Source organism: Aquila chrysaetos, chromosome 16, assembly GCF_900496995.4.
Source record: "Aquila chrysaetos chrysaetos chromosome 16, bAquChr1.4, whole genome shotgun sequence".
Taxonomy (NCBI): Eukaryota; Metazoa; Chordata; class Aves; order Accipitriformes; family Accipitridae; genus Aquila; species Aquila chrysaetos.
Window position 1 is genome coordinate 26,728,612 of NC_044019.1, and position 19,639 is coordinate 26,748,250.

Here is a 19,639-nt window from a genome sequence, read left to right on the forward strand (position 1 = left end):
ACTGACTCCATCCACTAAAAAATAATTATGCCTCAGCCAACAAACTCTCCCAGTATTAGAAATAACAAAGGGTGCAACAGAGACACCCAGAATTGCCCCTTTCAGGTTCTCCAACCTCAACATCCCATGTTTCTCCCTAATGCTGAGCCACAGGAGATGGTACAGGGGGCCTTTACCCACAATTTTGGGTTACAAAAATAAATACAGAGTCCATCATCTTTTTTTCTCTGAGCAAGCTTGTTTGATTTTTGTCTCTTCTTATCCTTCCTTTCAGAAAAAAATTAATCAAAATCTCACAGAACAAATAAGCTCAAAAAACACAAAACCATCTATTCAACTGTTCAAATCAAAATACCACCTTTAAACTAGTTTTACGGGCCCTCTTAGACACACACAAAGCAATATAACACAGCAGGCCTCAGACTACCAATATATCGGGCTTTGCCCAACAGTTTCTGTATTACAATAATTTTCTAATGACAAAAACATTGCGATTCTGAGTATTTTCCCATTTACCTCAGACCCCATCTTGGCACCATGGAGCGATCCATACCTCCTTCCCTCAACAACTCCAAGGTGACTGCCTTCAGCATACCCCTCCTGATACCCCTCACCATGAAACCTGTAAAGACAGAAATATAATTTTTAGCACCTATTTTCATTTCATATCAAACTCACGCTGCACACAAGCAACTCACAGAAACATAAACTTGCCGTATCATCTCTGCAATACAACTGTCCATATTTAGAAATTCCACGACATTGAATTAAATCAAGATGCAATTACGAACACTGTGATCTTTTCAAACAAGTTTACAACAACCTGCCAAGAACAACGCACTCTGCAATCCAGGTCAGTACTTTCACCAGAGTAACACCGCTAACTACAAGCTCACAACTCCGGGTCAAATTTCCACATGGTGGAAGACCCGAAATCGAGCAGGTGGGTCGCCTAGCAAGAGCAGAATTTCCCCCGCCCTTCTCCCTCCTCGCCCCCTCCCCGGGCTCATTACCCGCCCTTCACCCCTCACTTTTTTCTTTTCAGCTCCTGCTGTGGAGGCCCAGGCCCAGGCCCAGGCCCCGGGGCTCCCCTCCCTCCCTCTAAGCCGACGGTTACCCGCGGCTAGCGAGGAGTCCCGCTCCGGCCCCGCCTGCCCCCCCGAGGTCCCCGGGCCCTAGTCAAGGCTCCCCCACCAAGCCCACCTCTCCTCGGCCATCACGATCTCATCAAACATATCCGAGCTAGCAGACGCGGCCGCCATCGCGCCCGCCACAGCCCGACGGCGGCTCCGCTCCGGCCACACCCACCCGCTCGGCATGCCGGGAAAGAACGGCGAGCCGGAGGGGCCACGACCGGGCTGGGCACCAGTGCGCAAGCGCACCCCCCCCCCCCGTCTACCAAGACCTGAAGCGGCGAGGGGGCGGGGCCCGAGGAGCCAATGGCCACGCCCTCCTTCGGTCTCACCCCGCCCCTCGCCCCGCCTCCGGCGGGCGGCGCGGCGTGTGCGCACGAGGGGGCGCCAGAGCGCCGCTGGAGAGGCGGGGCGGGGCGGGGCGGGGCAGGGGGGCGGGGCCGCCGGGACGGCGGGGCGGGAACCGCACCGGGGCCGGGACACCGGGAACGGGGAGGGGAGGGGGGGGATTGGGGGGAGAGCCCGGCCCGCCGGTGAGTCCCCGCCGCCAGCGAGCCCGGCGTGGCTGTAGGGCAAACCTTACCGGGAATGGCGGCGTGAGCTGGAGGTGGCACGGGAAAAAAAAAAAAAAAAGCAGCGATAGGGGTGAAAGGATCAATTTTGGTCTTTTTCTCAGGAAACTATCGGGAGTTGTAGTACCGGGAAAAAAAAAAACAAAAAAACAAAAAAACAACTATGGACGAGGGGGCTCGTTTCCAGCCCCGCGAGTCCCGGGCTCCCATACAAGCCGGTTTTGCGTTGTCTGGAGACGTTTGATTTTCAGGCAGTGTATTTTTGATGTCTATACCCAAAATATACCCGAAATGTAAATATTTTTGATGTAAATACCCAACCCAAACTTTAGTGTACCGGTCTAGACTGCTTTGTTACAACGTTTATTTGTTATTACAGATCAACACTGGTAAAAGAAAGCATTTATCCTTATTTATAAGCATACATTTTAATGTTAACTTACACTGTTGTTTTCCAGCTGCTTAATGAAAATGTGGCTTTGGGCACACCAAAGGAGTCTGCCAATCCAAACAGGGGTACAGGGGGTCTGTTAGCCTCTGAATCAAACACAGGAGGGCAGAGGACTCGAAAAGACAGCTTTAAAATCCAGAGATGGGTCTACAGAAAAAATAAAAGTACATTAGGGTGAAAATAAAGTCATACCACTAAAGGTTTAGCTAACCAGATGGACCAGCACAGTGCATTAAAAATGCTCCATCACAGCAGTCTATACTGATTTATATAGAGTGACTGTAGTCAGTCGGCCAGCTCATTTGGTGCATCAATTAAAGTGTAGATATCACTGGATCTCACAGGAAATCACTGAAGGTTTGCCAGGTGTGAATACCTACCTGCTCTACAACCACACAATCACAAGCAAACACCTATCGTTCACTGGTGTCAGTGGAAATATAAGGTGTCTTTGAAGGTTTCCTCTAAGCTACAATTTAAATCCTGCTTTGGAAGTTAATGAAAAACAAGTCCTTTGATCTCAGCAGGTCGCAGGATTGATGAAAAATGCTGAAAATATAATAATGTCCTGGCAAGAAGACTACGAAACACTAGCTTTATTCAGGGGCATTCTTACCTTCAACAACAGTCAGTCCCATCCAACAGGGTTCCTGATGAACTTGCTGTGTGCCTAGACTGTCACAAATTCACCCCAGATTCCGAATCCTAATGATGTCTTTTTCGCACTCCCATTTGCTTCCAAGGGAAATGCATCTCTGCTTTCACTGTGTCTGATGCTGCCCAAAAGAAGAGTTGGCTTCCATACATTTTTGAGGAAAGAAACTACATTTATTTAATTTATCGTGTCATTCTCCATTCATATACAAAGTACACTGGCAGTGTAGAAAGAGCGGTCCCAAATTTTCCATGAACATAGTTTCAGTGCTTTGAGCAGAGGTGAAGTCGATACTATGGCTCCTGAATAAAGGATTTATAGCTTTTTACACTTCCCCAAAGTGTAAATGGAGATGCTCCTTCCCTACAGCCTTCCCACTACTCTAACAACTCGTATTTGCACATCATAGCCTCTAACTGAGACTTCACAAGGAGGCTTTTGACACCTGACCTTTAAAAACCTTTTAGGGCTGTAAAATGTACTATTGCAAATGAAAGAACTGCAATTGTCCTACTGTCTTTGAGAAACGATAATCAACTGGGAGGTGTATCGCGAATGGTGGTGGTGGTGTTTACATTCCCACAGAACCAAAGGCAATGGTGTTTCGAGGTTTTGCACACCAAGTTCCTGACCGAGTCAGGTGTCTGATGGTAGGGAAAGCATTTTCCAGTAATTCTTCCACTTCAAGCTGTGATCTTGTCGGATTTTATAAGCAAAACAGCCAGGTCTGGTCAGAGCTTGGATGGGAAACCTCCAAGGAAAACTAAAGTGCTCCAGGAAGCGGTGTGGGTAATTTAGGTCCCGGCATTCTTCCCTCCGTCTGAATAAATATTGAAGCAACCTCTAACCATACTGTTGCAGTAAGAAACACTGTACTGCTGGTAGAAGATGCAAATCCAAAGGTGTCAGCAAATAGGGTCACCAGAGAGCTCAAGATGCTGTTCGCAAATGTAAGGTTGTTCATCTTTGTGCTCTCGAGCAATATTCACGAACAACAATGTTACATCTACTTTAAAAAGTCTCTCAATGGTTAAATTAAAGAGTACCCTCTGAACTCTGTTATTTGCTGTGTTTCCCACCAAAACTGTGCAATTTTTTTTTAGCAGAAAAGTAAAAGTGGAAATTTTTTTTTTGCAAAACTTTAACAGTTCATATTTACTTTATTTTCTGGGTTTTTTTATTTTTTACAAAAATATCTTGAAAGGTATCTAATGTTCAAAGAAAATAGAGCGGCTGATCAAAACTGGAAATGAAAAACAAAAACAGAATGCCCCAAGCTTGAAAACTTTTGGAATAAAACAACTTGAAAATCAGGACTACATCTCCCATTACATGAGGACCAGGAACCCTCCGGATGTGTGGCAGTGGCTCAGCACAAAGGAGAATGGGAAACACCATGGGAGATGTTTGCCAGCCAAGAAATCTGCAATTCCTGTGACTCACAGCGTTTCCAAACGGAAACGTTTAGTCCCTTTTCCTGCCAGAAATTGACAACTTTTTCAGGCAAAGATAACGAGTTTTCTCCCTGGCTGCACTGTTGAGTATGGTTCCCATTTTTAAAAGGGAGCCGTCTTCCACTCAGGATTTTTTGCATTTTTCAGGTGGATTTTGTGCAGCCGAAGAACAATCAGAGAAACCACACCTGGCAGGGAATTTTTCCGTCTCGCCAAGGAATCACCCACCTCCTCCAAGCACCTGGGAGTCAGCACTCCTTTCAGTGACTGGCACCTCAAAGGCCACGAGAAGTGTGAACAGCAGGGTCTAATGACATAAATGGAGTATGAAAAGGATGTTTTACAGAATAGATGTAAATCCACAACAGCTTTATTGCAGATGAAGTATAACTGATGATGTCTCCAGGCAGCGCTCGCCTGTTGTAGATCTACAACTACCTGAAAGGAGGTTGTAGGGAGGTGAGCGTCGGTCTCTGCTCCCAAGTACCAACTGGTAGGACAAGAGGAAATGGCCTCAAGTTGTGCCAGAGGAGGTTTAGATTGGGTCTTAGGAAAAATTTCTTCACCAAAAGGGTTGTCAAAGCATTGGAACAGGCTGCCCAGGGAAGTGGTCAAGTCACCATCCCTGGAGATATTTAAAAGACGTGTAGATGTGGTGCTTAGGGACATGGTTTAGTGGTGGACTTGGCAGTGTTAGGTTCATGGTTGGACTCAGTGATCTTAAGGGTCTTGTCCAACCTAAGTGATTCTATGATTCTATTCTACGATTGAATGATGAGAAATGGGAGGAAAACATCAGGACACACTCACACAGCTTAAAACTGCTTAAAACTGAGCTTCACTCATTTGTTGTATTAAGAGAAGAACAACTTAAGACTAGATGGAGTGACCTTCACATATCCCAAGGTCAAAATTTAATGAGCTGTTTCCAAAACCCTTCTGCAACAGAGATACTTTTCTTAGCCTTGCTGTTTCACATGGAGCTCGTCAGTAACTGGCAGCAGACAGTCTCGAATTCCAGCCTTGGCATTCACAGCCTAGCTTTGGGAAAACCCCTTTCTCTCCTTACCTGTTGTACCTCAACTACGCCGCCTTCGCAAGGGACTCCATCTTCACACGGCTGCTGCGGAGCCAGATGCCACGGTTTGCTAAAGCTCCTTGAAGTCTCTAGACTAAAGGAGTGACAAAAGAGTCAGCTAGGTTTCTGTGTTGAAGATGATTTTTTTTTTATTGCAAATGTACACATTACACTACTAATAATGCACAGAAATTTAAAAAGCTATCGTTTGCTAAAATTTCATGATTACAAAACTTCACAAAATTTGTTACAACTAAAAAACCCACCTTCAAGAGTATATAAATAGAATTTTGAGCATAAATAACAGTAACAAAATAAACAGATGTATGTATTCAATAAATTAATTATAAATATTGCATTGGCAATGAAGTGCTAGGTCGGAAGAACACCAGTATTTCCAGCAGAGCTTTTCTTGTACAGAAATCTCTATTATAGATGAACCTTTGGAAATGAGTAGAATCCCTGAACCCTTTTCTCACATTGCTTTTTTTTTTTCTTTTTTTTTCTTTAGTTTCACCTTGGTTATTCCTTTATCAAATTGTTACAACGGAAGAACAGATCTGAAGACATCAGACATCCGCATTTTGGCCACGAGGTGCTCATAATCCCTTCCTGCAAGAAGAATGGCGTGGCTCACCCAGTTCTGCGGCATTTAAGTCACTAAACTGTCTCTCCACTGATTCCCATGGCTGCAGAATCGAGCCTGGAAGGGACTTGAAAGAATTGCTGATGGTTAAAGGTTAAACACGAAAACCTGTTTTGCAATTGATTTGACCTATACATCATCCATTTTTAGTCTTTCTCTGCTTTTGATAATGACATGCATGCTTATATACAACAGAACTTTGATTTAAACGCTAATTTGAACTCCTCATTCCCTACCTGGTGAACATTTATACTAGTTCTGTGCACTCTTCCAACCACACACTGAATTCTCACCAATGTTAATGAGAACTCTCTGCTGGATGATGCTGATCCCACAGTGAACATAAATTAGCCTCTAAAAGAAATCAAAGATCCAGTTTTCCAAGGTACCCTTTAGCAATAAGGGAAGAAAGAAATTTTTCCCTTTCTTCCCTTATTTCCTAAGGGAAGAAAAAGCACAATATACAAGCAGAATTGTTTTTTTTTCAGTAGTATGCTTTCAATAGAAAGTTTTCCCAGAATGTTGTCAGCAGCTTTTCAAGAAACAGCATTAACTCTAGTTCATGTAACCACATTTGCTAGGTTTTCCTTAATCGTGTTGCGTACCAAATGTTTGTCTTTAAGGCCTCTGAAGCTAAGAGATCATTAACCTCCCTGTGACTGGAAAAAAGGTTTTCTGCATTTGCCTCTGTGAGCAGAAATAACAGGTGAACATACGTGGTAATGAAGTTGATGTAGAAAAATTATAATTATTTTATCATCACCACGGTAATGGAGGAACTCTGATGAAGCTGTTAAGCTTTTCTTATTTAATCCTTTTCTAAATAAAACTATGGATAGGCAATTCTTTAGACTGATAGAATAGCCTCTGGGCACTCATCTCTTACAGGTACAACACATGGCAAGGAAAAGGCTGGCTCCGTACTGAAATATACAATAAAGTTCGAAATATCACTACATGAAAAGCTAAAAAACCTGCAGTATTCTGCAATATTTCTTTAAAAACGTGTGTGTGTGATCAGAGTCATTTCTGAAAGCTGGGGCTCTTCACCGGCGACAGTTTGGAGGCGATGCCAAAGGGGTCCATGCTGTCCGTTTCGAGGGGCGAGGAGTACACCTCTGGTTCGAAGCCCTGGCTGTAATCACCGTATTCACCAAAGTCTGTTGACTCCACGGGCACAGTGTTGATCATAGGTAAAAAGTGAGATAGTGGAAGAAAATCTTTTCCTTTGAACTGTTGTCTTTGCTTGGCACTACTCAAAGACACCGATATTCCGTATTTTTTTGATTTATATACATTGTAGCCGTCTGGACGAATCTCCTCTTCAAAGGAACAATCCTCAGTGGAATACCTGAGCTGAACAGCAAGGAGTAACGAGAATTACAAACACACCCACCGGACTCATTGTATTCAACCACAACATAAGCCTTTGGTGGGACCAGCCCTTCTCCCTCCGCTGTCACTGGGGGTGTCCCTCCGGTTTGTCACGGGTGCCCCGGTTCGGCGCACCCTGCGGACCCCGCTGCCAGATCCATGCCGGTGAGCCGCCCGCTGCCTCCCTGCCTGGCTGCTGCAGGGATGCAGGTGGGACCCATTGCTCTGGTGACTGCTCTTTCGGTCACGGACCACAGCCACCCAGATGAAGTGCCCTGAAGTGCCCTGAACCGGTCAGACCGTTGGACGAGATGATTGTTTTCCATCTGAATTGATCTCCAATGGAAACATTCTATTCTGTTCCGTTCCATTCCATTCCATTCTATTCTATTCTACTCTATTCTATTCTACTCTAGTCTATTCTACTCTAGTCTATTCTACTCTAGTCTATTCTATTCTACTAGAGCTCCCCACGTTGCACATAGTATGCATTTTGGGTTACGAGGCCATGAAAAGACCTCATCCAGAACTCCTGAAGTTAATGCACATCCATCCCATTAAATAAGCTTTGAATCCTGGAGGTGTACTTCTCAGTACAGCTACCACGCTCACCCTGTCCTGAGCACATGGAAAAAGAATCTCAGATGGCAGTGCTCATTTAGATAAACTGTCCTTAATTGCTGACGGTACTTAACTGCAGTCATGAGATCTAATCCAACAATCCTCAGGTATAAAACTCCAGCTCTGTTGGAGATTTGCCTGTGTAAGGGCTTCAGGATCACGTCTGTAGAAAGGCAGCGCTGTCAAAGACAGCACTTACGCAAATGTGGCCAATCAGTAAAACGATACTAAAAAGATAATTGCCTTTTTTTTAACTCAGCATTTACTGAAATTACAAAAGACCAGTTAACACAGTATTATTTTCTCATTACATATTAGAACTGTCAAATTAATACCAGCGCAAGTTAAGATTTTGTATAGAAGAATTTTCTTAGGTATGAATTTGTAGAATTACATTTGTAATATACTGTATGGATAATGTATTAGGAGTTTGCATCACCAAGTCAGACCTTTCCAGATCCTTACACAAGCACTGTATTTCTTACAACTCCGGTGCTATTTCAGGTTCAGCCACTACAGGTGATTGAACTCGTGGTCAATAAAAGACAGTTGCTGATTATGTCCCAGTCTGCAGTGACAAAAGTGTCCTTACGTGAATGCTCTGCCTGTCTGAAGAGAGAGCATCTTTGATTCCCTTCAGTCCTTTCTCAACACCCTTAATAATATGGAGTACAATTAAGCGCATGCATTTGGGTGTCTTTTAAAAGCACTTTTTAAACTAATCAAATAATTGTTTAAAAGGCATTTTCTCCAAATAAAATTATGCAATATTTATCCTTCTACACACATCATATCTCAGAAAAATATGTGTATATGATACAAATTTATGGCTGAATTGTTAGCTGTCTTTATTTCTACGAGTGCTCAGCCTCACTAACAAGGATGATGAAATAAAACAGCTTCTTGAGCAAGTGCGCATTACAAATAACAGTTATTGATTGTGCTCCCCATGTCTCAACTATATCATTCCCTCTTCATTTCATTGTGATTGTCTCTAGTGTATTTTTTTAAATAAGTACCAAACACGCTTTAAGTATTTCCAGATTATTTTTTTCACAGGAGGAATTTATAGTGTGTCAGTATATTCAGCAGTTACGCTATTTCCCCTAAACTACAGACTATGGCACGCTGCACATTCAAAAATCAACCCTAGTCCCCAATTTTCCAGTGTTAAAAAAGGGCATGTTTCAGGAATGTGAGCGGTTGCCCAGTTCAGTCCCCAGACACCGTATTTGCCCTTTCGCTCTTCCACTCCTGAGCGTAGCACTGATAAGGCAAAGAATCTCCTGCAGAGCTGCCTGCCCGGGCTGTTAGCAGAGAAGTGACAGCAGGTGTCCACAACATATAGATGCGACGGCACAGCTACATGCCATTGAATTTTCAGAAAAAAACCCAACCCTGCAATTAGTAATATACACTCACAAACCCAGTCTCAGTAAAAGCACATGCAAATGCCTTCAAAACAGTGTTACGTGAAAGCTGCTTTAAAATTCTGTGACTCTGAAAGTCCAGCCGGCAGCTCCGATGGGAGCAGCATCCAGCCTCTGCTTTGTTTTCATTGATTATTTTGCTTTGGATATACATTAAAACATTAAGCTAATAATTGACCCACCGTATCGTCCGAACCTATGTGTCTTATCATGGCATTGATTGCTTCTAGTCCAGAAAAGCAAGGAAATTCAGAAAGAAAGGCTTAATCCTATGTTACATACGCATTCAAAAAACATCACTACATCAGTATTGCTCTTATTAAAGATACTAGGAGTTTTGACAACGGGCCAAGTCCTTGCCCGACTGAAATCAGCAGAAATTTTGCCAGAGTAATCAAAGCAGAATCAAGCTGTATCTTTACTATGGCATAATAAAATGCCGTCGCTCTGTAAAACTCAGGCTCCCATAAAGCAGTTATACACAGACCGAACCTGAATCTTACCCTTCAAGTTCTGGAGTTGGCAGCTTATTCACGTGGCTTAAAAAACAAGTTTATATCACTGATAACAACTAGCTGATAGGCTGCCATACCTAGGGAAAAAGCATGACCTAACAGAGTGGTGTCAGCGGGACACTCAACTCCTCAACCTCCTGGAGTCCCACAGGTGTGTTGTTATCACAGGTCAGAAGTGAGAGAGTGGAGAAGAGTCCTTCTTCCCCTCGAAATCCTGTTTCTGTGTGGCACTCCCTCAGAGACGGCCCCTCCGTGTTTCTGGGACTCGTATCCTGGCAGCTATTTGGCTGCATCTCCTTTCCAAAGAATTAATCTTGGGGTTTTTTTTTCAGAATGCTTAACCTGAGCAGTGAGAAATTATTCAGATTCTACGGCGCGACTTAATCTATTTCTGCGGCAGAAGCGCAGCCACCCGCCGATGAGGCTTTTTAAACATAAACGCAATTTTGCCCTGGACTGTATTTTTGGTATAGTTTGGCAGGGGACATGCAACGCATACTTTGCTTTCTAAATGACATTTCCTTGCTGCCTTCTAATCCTCCTGACGGCCTTTCAGGCAGTAACACTGACAAGAATCACGGGTCCTATAGAGAAAAGGGGGTGCTGGGGGCCCCAAAGCTTTGTTAACCCCTTACCAACCGCAACGATAAAACTCCCAAATAATCTGCCAGCCCTTTGGTCTCGCCTGCCGTTCCAGGGCTGGAAAACTCCCTCAGGAAAGAGGAACCCGGGAGCAGACCCCCCACCCCACCGTGGAACCGGACTCCGGGATGGGCACAGCTCACCTGCCCACGCAGCCTCCCCGCCTCGTCCATGCAGAGATAACGGGAACTCCGCACGCCCTTGATGGCCACGGTGCGCACCGCCACGGCGCGGATCTCCAGCAGACCTGGGGAGGGGTTTTATTTTTTTTTTTTTTTTTTTTTTTGGGGGGGGTGGGGGGGAAACGACAGAGGAAAGGCCGTTAGCTCCACGACCCCATCCCATCCCATCCCGTCCCGTCCCCGGTACTCACTCTGCGGGCTCTGGCTACCGGCGGCATCCACCCGCCCGTCTCCGCCGATGCGCAGAAAACAACTGAAGAGCCCGTGCTTGCTGCCGGTATAAAGGTGCCGCAGCCGAATGGGTTCCCCCCACCCGTAGTTAACGTGAGGACCGGCGTCGGGCAGCGGTAACGATAAGGCGGCGGTGGCGAGACCCAGGAGGGCCAGGGGGGCGGCGGGACGCGGCCCCATCCCGCGGAGAGGGGCGCGGAAGGGAAGGGAAGGGACGGCGGGGCGGTTGTGGCCGCGCCGGCTGCTCCGCGGGGATGTAGCGAGGGGGAAGGCAGCCCCCCGGCCTTTTATAGCTCTCTCTTATCAGCCCGATCGATTCGGCTGCATCCAGCTTCAATATAGAGCCCGTTTCATAGCGGGAATTGGTCGGATCGGTCACTCCCCCCGAAAATATTGATCGGGTGACATCATTTCGCAGGGGACACCCTGAAGTCGCTCCCTCCCCATCCGCACCTCCGAGCTTTTCCCCCCCCCACCCCCCACACACACACACACACCTCCCCGCTCCTCCGCCCCCGGCTTCCAGGCTCCGGCCGCGCCTTTAACCCGCCGGGCCGGGGCCGGGTCCCCGCGGTCCCGGCTGCCCCGAGGGGACGGGCCGGTCCCGCAGCCCCTGCCCCGGTGGGAGCGCCGGGAGGGGGACCGGGGCTGGGAAAATCCGAGCCCATCCAGGGGCTCTGCGGAGGTGAGGGAGCCAAACCGGGGACGGGGGACGGGGGTGCTGCCCGGCTCCTGCTGCCTTAGCCTTCGCCCGTCCTTTATGTCCGTTTTCGGAAATAAAAGAGCTGCGCCTTCGGGGAATGCGTTCTAAACCTCGGGTCACCCCGCAGGGCAGGGGCCGTGCCGCCGCGGCGGGAGCGCCGGGTGAGCGGTGCCGCCGTTCTCCGTTACGGGCTCCGCGACGGGGCGGCCCGGGACGGCTCCCGTGGGCCGGCTCCCGTGGGCCGGCCGGCGGGGCTCCCGGGCTTTATTGCCGCCCGGCCATCCCCGGCTGGGTCACTAGATGGAGCCTGGCACCTGGGCTGAGGGCTGGCCTCGCGTTTGGGGAGCTGCTGCCTGCGGGAGGGGGGGTGTCTCCAGCTCCTGGTCGTCCCCATTTGCACAAAGAGATTCGGGGGGGGGGGGGGGGGGGGGGGAAGGAAAAAAAGAAAAAAAAAAAAGGGGGGGAAGGAAAGAAAAGGGGGGGGAAGGAAAAAAGGGGGGAAGGAAAAAAGGGGGGAAGGAAAAAAGAAAAAGGGGAAAAAGGAAAAAAGGAGAAAAGGAAAAAAGGAGAAAAGGAAAAAAGGAGAAAAGGAAAAAAGGAGAAAAAGCGAAAGGGGAAAAAGGGGGGGAAAAGGGGGAAAAGGAGGAAAAGGGGGAAAAAGGAGGGGGAAAAAGGAAAAGAAAAAAGGAAAAGAAAAAAGGAAAAGAAAAAAGGAAAAGAAAAAAGGAAAAGAAAAAAGGAAAAGAAAAAAGGAAAAGAAAAAAGGAAAAGAAAAAAAGAAAAAAGGAAAAAAGGAGAAAAAAAGAAAAAAGAAAAAGGAAAAAAAAAAAAAAAAAAAAAAAAAAAAAAAAAAAAAAAAAAGGAGAAAAGGAAAAAAGGAGAAAAGGGAAAAAGGAGAAAAGGAAAAAAGGAGAAAAAAAAGGAAAAAGGAGGAGAAAAGGAAAAAAAAAAAGGAGAGGAAAAAAGGAAAAAAGGAGACAAAGAAAAAAGGAGAAAAGGAAAAAGGAAAAACAGAAAAAAGGAGAAAAGGAAAAAAGAAAGGGGGAAAAGGGAGAGGGGAAAAAGGGGAAAAGGGGGAAAAAAGGGAAAAAAAGGAAAAAAAGAAAAAAAAGAAAAAAGTATGTGTAGTAAAAGTGCATTGCCTGCAGCCAGCAGCCCCATCTAGGCATCAAACAGAATTTTTTTTTTTTTTTTCTGGTCTGTGCATGGACTTTTTCCACATGTGCCACTCCCCAGGAGCTCACTTAGCGAGTGCAGCAGGAGAGATAGAAAGAAGCAGACGCACTACATTTTGGGTTGCTCTGCGCTTTTCGCATCTCAGGGGCACTTTAGGGGATTGCTGCTGACTTTTCTGCTGTCCATCCAAATTAAGCATTAAAGGAAGTTTCTCAGATCTCAAGAGAGAAAATGGGTAATTTTATAAAGAAAAAAAATCCTTCCCCCACAGGACACATTAAATAACAATTAAGCAAAACAAAACCCCATGCCCCCAGCAACTTCTCTGAAACAACAACGTTTCGGTCAGCTTCCACATACTGTTTTTATATTTTGCTACCTGTTTAATTTCATCCTTTTGTCTGTACACTTGCATTTCCCTCCCGTAAACACTCACACAAATAACTTTTCTTTATGAGTACTCTTAGCTCAGGGAGGCTGTGTGCACATAGACAAGGTCATATGAAAATACAGAGTCTTGTAGGATGGTGGCCTGCACTTGTATAAATGCGTACACTTATTCTCATGTGTAGGTTATGGTACTGAAGTTAATCACATCAATTGGTGTTTGAATGATCAGGGTCTTGCATCACAAGCTCCCTGGAGCAAGGGATTGTATGTCACCGACCATTTCAAAAGCAACTACCAATAGTGACTACCTTTGGGGCTTTTTGACGGTCAGCTTGAGACACACAAAAAGGCTCCCAGTTTTCTCTGCACGGTTGAAGAATAATTAATAAAAACCAGGAGCACTTCACTCTCAGGTGTCTCCTGCTGCATCCTCCAAATCACGGGCTGATTTGAGGAATTCTGGCCTTTCAAACATCACACAAGTTCACAACATTATAAACCCAGTAAATAATACTAAGGCATCCGAGACCCTCATTTTTTTTTCTCTACAGAATTCTCTAATGTTATTACATGACTGCTACAAAGGCAGTTCACTGCCCTGCAACCCTGGGCCCCACAGCAGTTGTGCATGTAACTCATCCTGGCTACATATGCATTCTTCAAGGTATCGAGCACCCACCACACACACACAGAAGTTATGGTCTGAAATGAATTTGAAAGGCTTTTTTAGTTCATTTTGTTGTGCATCTCAGTGACTAGAAGCTATTTTATATTACTATTTCTGCTATACTATAGTGTGAATAATATTGACAATCATAAGTATTCATTTTTTCATCAAGAAGTCAAACTTCTTTCAAGCGGTAAGGAATTGATGCTTGCAACTTGTTTATTCATTTTGACAGCATTATTATTCCCTCGTGAAGATCAAAAATGGAGGCAGAAAGGGCAAATCATTTGCACTAAATAATATTTCAAACCAGTGAAAAAGCTGGCTATAAATGAGAATTTCCTAACAATTGATGGAGAGCTTTCAAAAATTATTTTTATTGTTACTGTTGCTGATGTTATGGGGACTGATGTTTAAAGGTTCATACCTAATCAAATTAAAATGAAAACGAAGAACTTACTCAACTAATTTTTTTGGAATGGCCTCTCTTGTTATGGGAAGCTTTCAATCCGAATCGTATGTCCAAGTTCCTCTGTAGTCAGTGACAGAGTAAGTGCCTCCAAGTACTTATCTGGACTGGATAGTACCAATCCTAACTCAAACCAGCTGTTTAAGAGATACGGGTTGAATAATCTCTAGAAGTGCCTACTTCTTTATTGGCTCTGGACAAAATGCCTAAGATTATTAACTCAGATTAACTGCCTTATTTTTAGTGAGACCTAAATAAGCTAATGTTTTCAAAATATAAGAGTTGCAACATGTGATTTTCATTTCAGTTCCTATCTGTATCACTGAACTTTATCATTTATTGGCGTCTTTTTACCAAAGTTCAATAGAAAGGCACATGTCTCTGCATGTTCCTACAAATGTGTTTGCAGGAAAAAAATTATCTGCAGAACAAATGTATTAGAGGGTAAATCACACCAACACTTCCAGTGCAGGACCTGCTCCCTATATAAACAGACCCTGCAACAAGGAAACCTGGTAGTGTACAACTTTTTGCTTTTATGAGGATAGGAAAAAAAAAAACCCCAAACCGCCAAAAAAAAAAAACCCAAACCAGGAGGAAAGTCTTGTAGAACAAAAATACCTCCTGACCAAATAGTACACAACTGCAAAAGCATTTTCACCTGTTGTAATGAATCATTTATTTCCACTGCACTTTTCAATGTCCCAGTGTAATTTCTGCAGAACAAGAGCTTCAGTTTTCTGTAACACTGAAGCTGAACTGAATGTGTTTTGAAGAACATAACTACCTATATTTAAAAGTCAAACATCCAGAGATCCAAAAAGATGCCAAAAAGATAACAGAGGGCTTATGCCTCACTGGGCAATAACATCATTGGAACCAGCTGCAATGAAACCAAGGAAGGTGGCCACAAATAAGGATCAGAAATAGGGCATGCAGCCACCCATGAGTAGAAGGTGGTCATAGCATGCTACCTTGTGGTGGAGATCAAAGGAAAAATTACATAGGTGAGTCACTCAAGGCTGAGCGAAGGTCAAAATGTGATGAACTAGACATGTTTAGGATGAAGAGTCATCTGCTCAATGGTAGAATAACTTCACAATATCACGGTGAAAACCTTGAATGTATAAGTTATTGCAGAAAGAGGAAAATAGTACAGAAACTTTAATGCCTTTCTGCTTCCTCTGGGGTATCTTTGGGATCTCCCGCAGATTTAGGAGTGGGCATTATGTGAATGTGATCCAATATTACTTTTGAGAAGAGATTTGTAAGTCTTTTCCCCTCTTCTCTGAAGTCGGAAGTGGGAGAATTACAGAGGCTGTAAATACTCTGAGGGAAGTAAGGTCCCAAGCAGAGCTAGAGATGTTAGTGCTAATTCCTTTGGTTTCTGATTTCTGCTGTAGTTCCTGCATGTCATCCCACAAGTGAAAGCAAAAAGAAAGCCTTTATTTTCCCCGTGGCAGAGGGCCAGCAGAACAGTCCAGTCCTTTCTCTTGCTTCTGGTAGAGAAGAGTATGTCAGGCAAATGAGGAAAGGCAGAAGTGAAGACATAGTACCCTGTGACATGCGGTTATTCAAGCACGAGGTTGTTCTATAAAGAGCCTTATCAGCACAGCACAAGCTAAAAAACCTGCCTAAGAAGGAGAGGTTACTCCACCATATGTCAAGGACTGCTCTGCTTCCCAGCTGCTTCTGCAATCCAAGAGGCATAAGGGTGACAATATTTCTCCCTGGGCTGTGAATGAACGCAGAACTGAGATTCCACAGCTCCCGCTGCGTGCGCCCACTGACAGGATGTCATACGACGGGACCAGGATTCACGGAGGCTCTCCCCAAATATCACAAGTACAATAGTCCTCGGTGAATTTGTAGGGTCCAAATGCATCAGATACTTAAAGATTTTTCAAACGATCAACTTCTGGAGGGGTTCTTCTTCTAAAACTGCTCTGCTAAAGAAGGTCAAGGTGCTGGAGAGATCGTTGCTACTGTAATTTGTAGTTGCATGTGTTATTGCTGGTTCTTTCCAATGAACGCAGCCAGACAACTAATTTCAAATATCTCTCACCATTCTGTTACCTAATGCTTTCTTAACTATTGCTATCAGTCAATGCATTCCTGAGAGCAATACTTAGCCTGGAATTGGCTTGAAGCTTTCATGGTCAAATGATACCTTCTGATTAAGTCTACACTAAAGCTCACAAAAGTCCCATCAGTTTCAAATGGCCTAAATGCATTTTTTCATCACTGTAAGTTGTTATTCCATACTTTGGAAATACTTCATCCACCCCATCTTTTCCGTGTGCTATGAAATCCTTTGTAATTCTGGTATAGAAGAAGCCTTACTGATTTTCTGGGAACATATTTCATACAGTAGCTTTCCAGCACCTTATTTACACTAAATCAACAAAAGTTATTTTTGATTATTTTTTGAGCAAACCTGCATCCGGCAGCAGAAATGAATAATTGCAAGTTTTTTTGCCAGTAGGTTACATCTCATTTCTAGCTTGACCTAGACATTGTTTATGCACTGTGTTTGTGAAACCCATGAGGAAAGCTCTTTCAGAAAAGAGTAATTCTAGATCACCAGCTTCTCAGTCAAAAGTGGTATCCATGGAGCATTTACCTGTACTCTTTTCTTGTCAGTGGCTAAATAATGTTGCCTTCATGACAAGTTCCAATTCCATTGGAAATATTTTTCCTTTAATAGACAGAGAATGGGCCCATAGAAGAGGAAGATATACGACAAAAAGGAAACAGATACGCTACCAAAGTTTTGCTTCAAACTCGCAAGAGTGTGTACTCAGAACTGTGGTTCAAATAGGTCCAAAGCCCTGGAGAGCCAGAATTAATCAGGTGATTCTATTCAGTCTGATACAGTGACAATTCCCACAAAATCAGTCCTAAAGAGCATAGTAGGAAGCTGGGATGTGCAAGGACTTCAGCAACGAGACTAATACAGGCACACTGAACCAAATCTGGCCCTGGAGCAATTTCACCGAGTTATATCTGGGATGAATTTGTTCCATCAAGGTCTAACTTCATTTCACCAGAGGTGCAAAATTGGTTTCTTTGTTAACAAGGACACTGAGCCAGGGGCTCTCAGGTGGTGATTTTTTGGAAGTCGAAAGTAGGAAGGATGGGGATGAAAGGGGTTTAGCTATGCCTGTCTGTTTGGTGAGGCACCGAATCCCCCCCTTCTCTTGAAATCAGGCCTCCTATATACCTGGGAATGTGATTATAACTCTGCTTCAAGGCAGATGTTTTCTCAAAGGCACCTATGATAATAATCCTGATTTGTTGTAAAATTGATATTACAAAGTTTTTTAGTCATGAAGATGATAATAATTTATATCACTAGTAGTATTTTGTAGGCTTATGGCCATCTAAGTGGCATTTTAGCTAGAATCAGCTAGGCTTGACTGAGAACCTATGGGAGTATGTTACAGTTTATGTGATGTTGAGGATCAGACCAGCCTACAGTTGTCCCTGATGGCCCATCAAGGTAAGATGCCTTTGAGATGTTCATCTGAGGCTTTACAGCCTGTAAAATTTACACACTGCAGCTGTCTCAGGAGGATGATCCCACACCACCGAGTCATAGAGTCAGTGGAGCAAACATATAAATAAGCAGTTGTGCTAACAAAGCGCTAGGTTTCCTCATAGCTGCTGTCAGCTGAAACTGCTTGCTAGGCTTGCCTTTGTTCTTTCTTAGGGAAGGTTTGAGGGGTCTGAACTGCTGCAGAGCAGGAGACCTCCATTCTCGATTTGCCGTTATATCACCATTGTATTCTGCTAAAAAGTTGTGGAAAGTTTCTAGTCCAGCCATGGTTTGATGAAGCTGGCACTGCTTTTTTTTCTTTGAGAATCCTATGCTTGCCAATATATACGTAAGGTCTGCAGATACTTGGCACAGTGAGTCTCTTGGAGGACAGAGGTGGAAAAGTGCCTGGCTTCAGATTGTCCCTATACAGGTTAGTTCCAGATTGCTCAGTCCTGTTAGGACTGAAGGATGCAAAAGGTAAGAATTATACATGTCTAGGGAACTTCTGCTTATATTCCACTGTAGATAGCTGCGGGGGTTTTAGCTCTGGGCTTCAAACACTTGACCAAGATCAGATAAAAAGGAGTCTGAGCTCTGTGCTGAACACGGTATAACAGTTTACTGTGTTGTGGAATAAAAGAGGTAGAAAGGGAGTTAAGGAAGCCAGCTAAGACCCACAGTTTTCTTGCCGCCTATTATTTCATGCTACACTCTGCTGCTTATCATTCCTTTGGAATTGCAAGTCACCAACAGAACTGGATAAACTGGTAGAGAGATGTAAATGATAAGTGAATGCAGGTGAACGTTGTGTCAAAGTGTCAATTCAGTCCATAAGTGTTTATTCACCTACTGTCATTGCTTTTGATTATTATGATACTGCAGGAAGGACTCTTAGTGAAATGATGAAGCCCTTTATGAAACAGTTCTGAACAAATGTAAACTTTAAAAAGTACAAAGTTTCCTAATGGCATCATTTAAGGCTGTTAAGAACATTTTGCACACAGCCATTTCCTCAGCTTCTGGAAAGTAGTGATTCAGCTGAATCAATAGAAGTCTACCTTTCACCCCAGCCCATATCCTGGGCCTAAAAGCATGGAGAAATATCTTAGAAGAAATAAAATTCTTCTGCAACTCCTCCAAAATCTTTTTACTAGACAGAGTTAGTTTACCCGGATTTTAAAAAGCGTGATGATATCTTCCCTCCCTCTTCACAAGACTCAATATAGGTGACAGTCATGCAGAAAGTTTTTACAGTGGCTTTGCTCAAGAGGCAAGAGATGAAGATTATTAATAACTTTTCTTTCACTTGGAGGTGAAAGGAAATAATTTTGTGCTGAAAGGAAGCCTATACCATAGCCATGGAGTAGCTGCACGATATACCATGAATTGGGAAACTGGGTAACTTTCTCTGATGTTCCTTATTGCACCTTCTTAACTAGTCACATTTGGTACCATGAAACATGGCTGTGGGACATTTGGGGTCAAGAATTGAAGGGCAAAGGTTACTGAAGCATCCTGCCGATGCAGCCAGAATTGACCTTTACTTGACAAAGCAGAAGTAACATGGGATCTAAAAGAATGGTATTCAAATAGCCAGTCCATCCAAAACACTGCATTTGGATTGATCCTAATCAGCCATAATTTCCTAGTTTAATGACCAATTAAAAGGCCATTTGAAAGTAAGAGAAGCAGAACAAATCAGCATGGAA

At 44.1% G+C, this 19,639-nt stretch overlaps 2 protein-coding genes across 8 annotated transcripts in view; both read right to left on the minus strand.

Moving 5' to 3' along the window:
* Nucleotides 1-1,336, minus strand: part of LTO1 (LTO1 maturation factor of ABCE1) — a 32,332-nt gene extending 30,996 nt beyond the window's left edge. For all 7 annotated transcript variants that reach the window (XR_003926819.2, XR_005934084.1, XR_005934085.1 and 4 more), the window contains exons 1-2: nt 1,204-1,336; nt 517-622 (exon numbers count right to left, since the gene is read on the minus strand). Coding sequence is in view for 4 of the 7 variants with exons in the window: in XM_030038189.2 (XP_029894049.2) it covers nt 517-622; nt 1,204-1,319 (222 nt within the window). In the remaining 3 variants the exon portion in view is untranslated. The remainder of the gene's footprint in view (nt 1-516; nt 623-1,203) is intronic.
* Nucleotides 1,337-5,554: 4,218 nt separating this feature from the next.
* Nucleotides 5,555-11,415, minus strand: FGF19 (fibroblast growth factor 19). The gene is made up of 3 exons (XM_030040037.2): nt 10,945-11,415; nt 10,715-10,818; nt 5,555-7,345 (listed from the first exon to the last, which is right to left on the minus strand). The coding sequence occupies exons 1-3, from the start codon at nt 11,162-11,164 to the stop codon at nt 7,013-7,015; spliced, it is 657 nt and encodes a 218-aa protein (XP_029895897.1). The 5' UTR covers nt 11,165-11,415; the 3' UTR covers nt 5,555-7,012.
* Between the last annotated feature and the right edge of the window lie 8,224 nt (nt 11,416-19,639).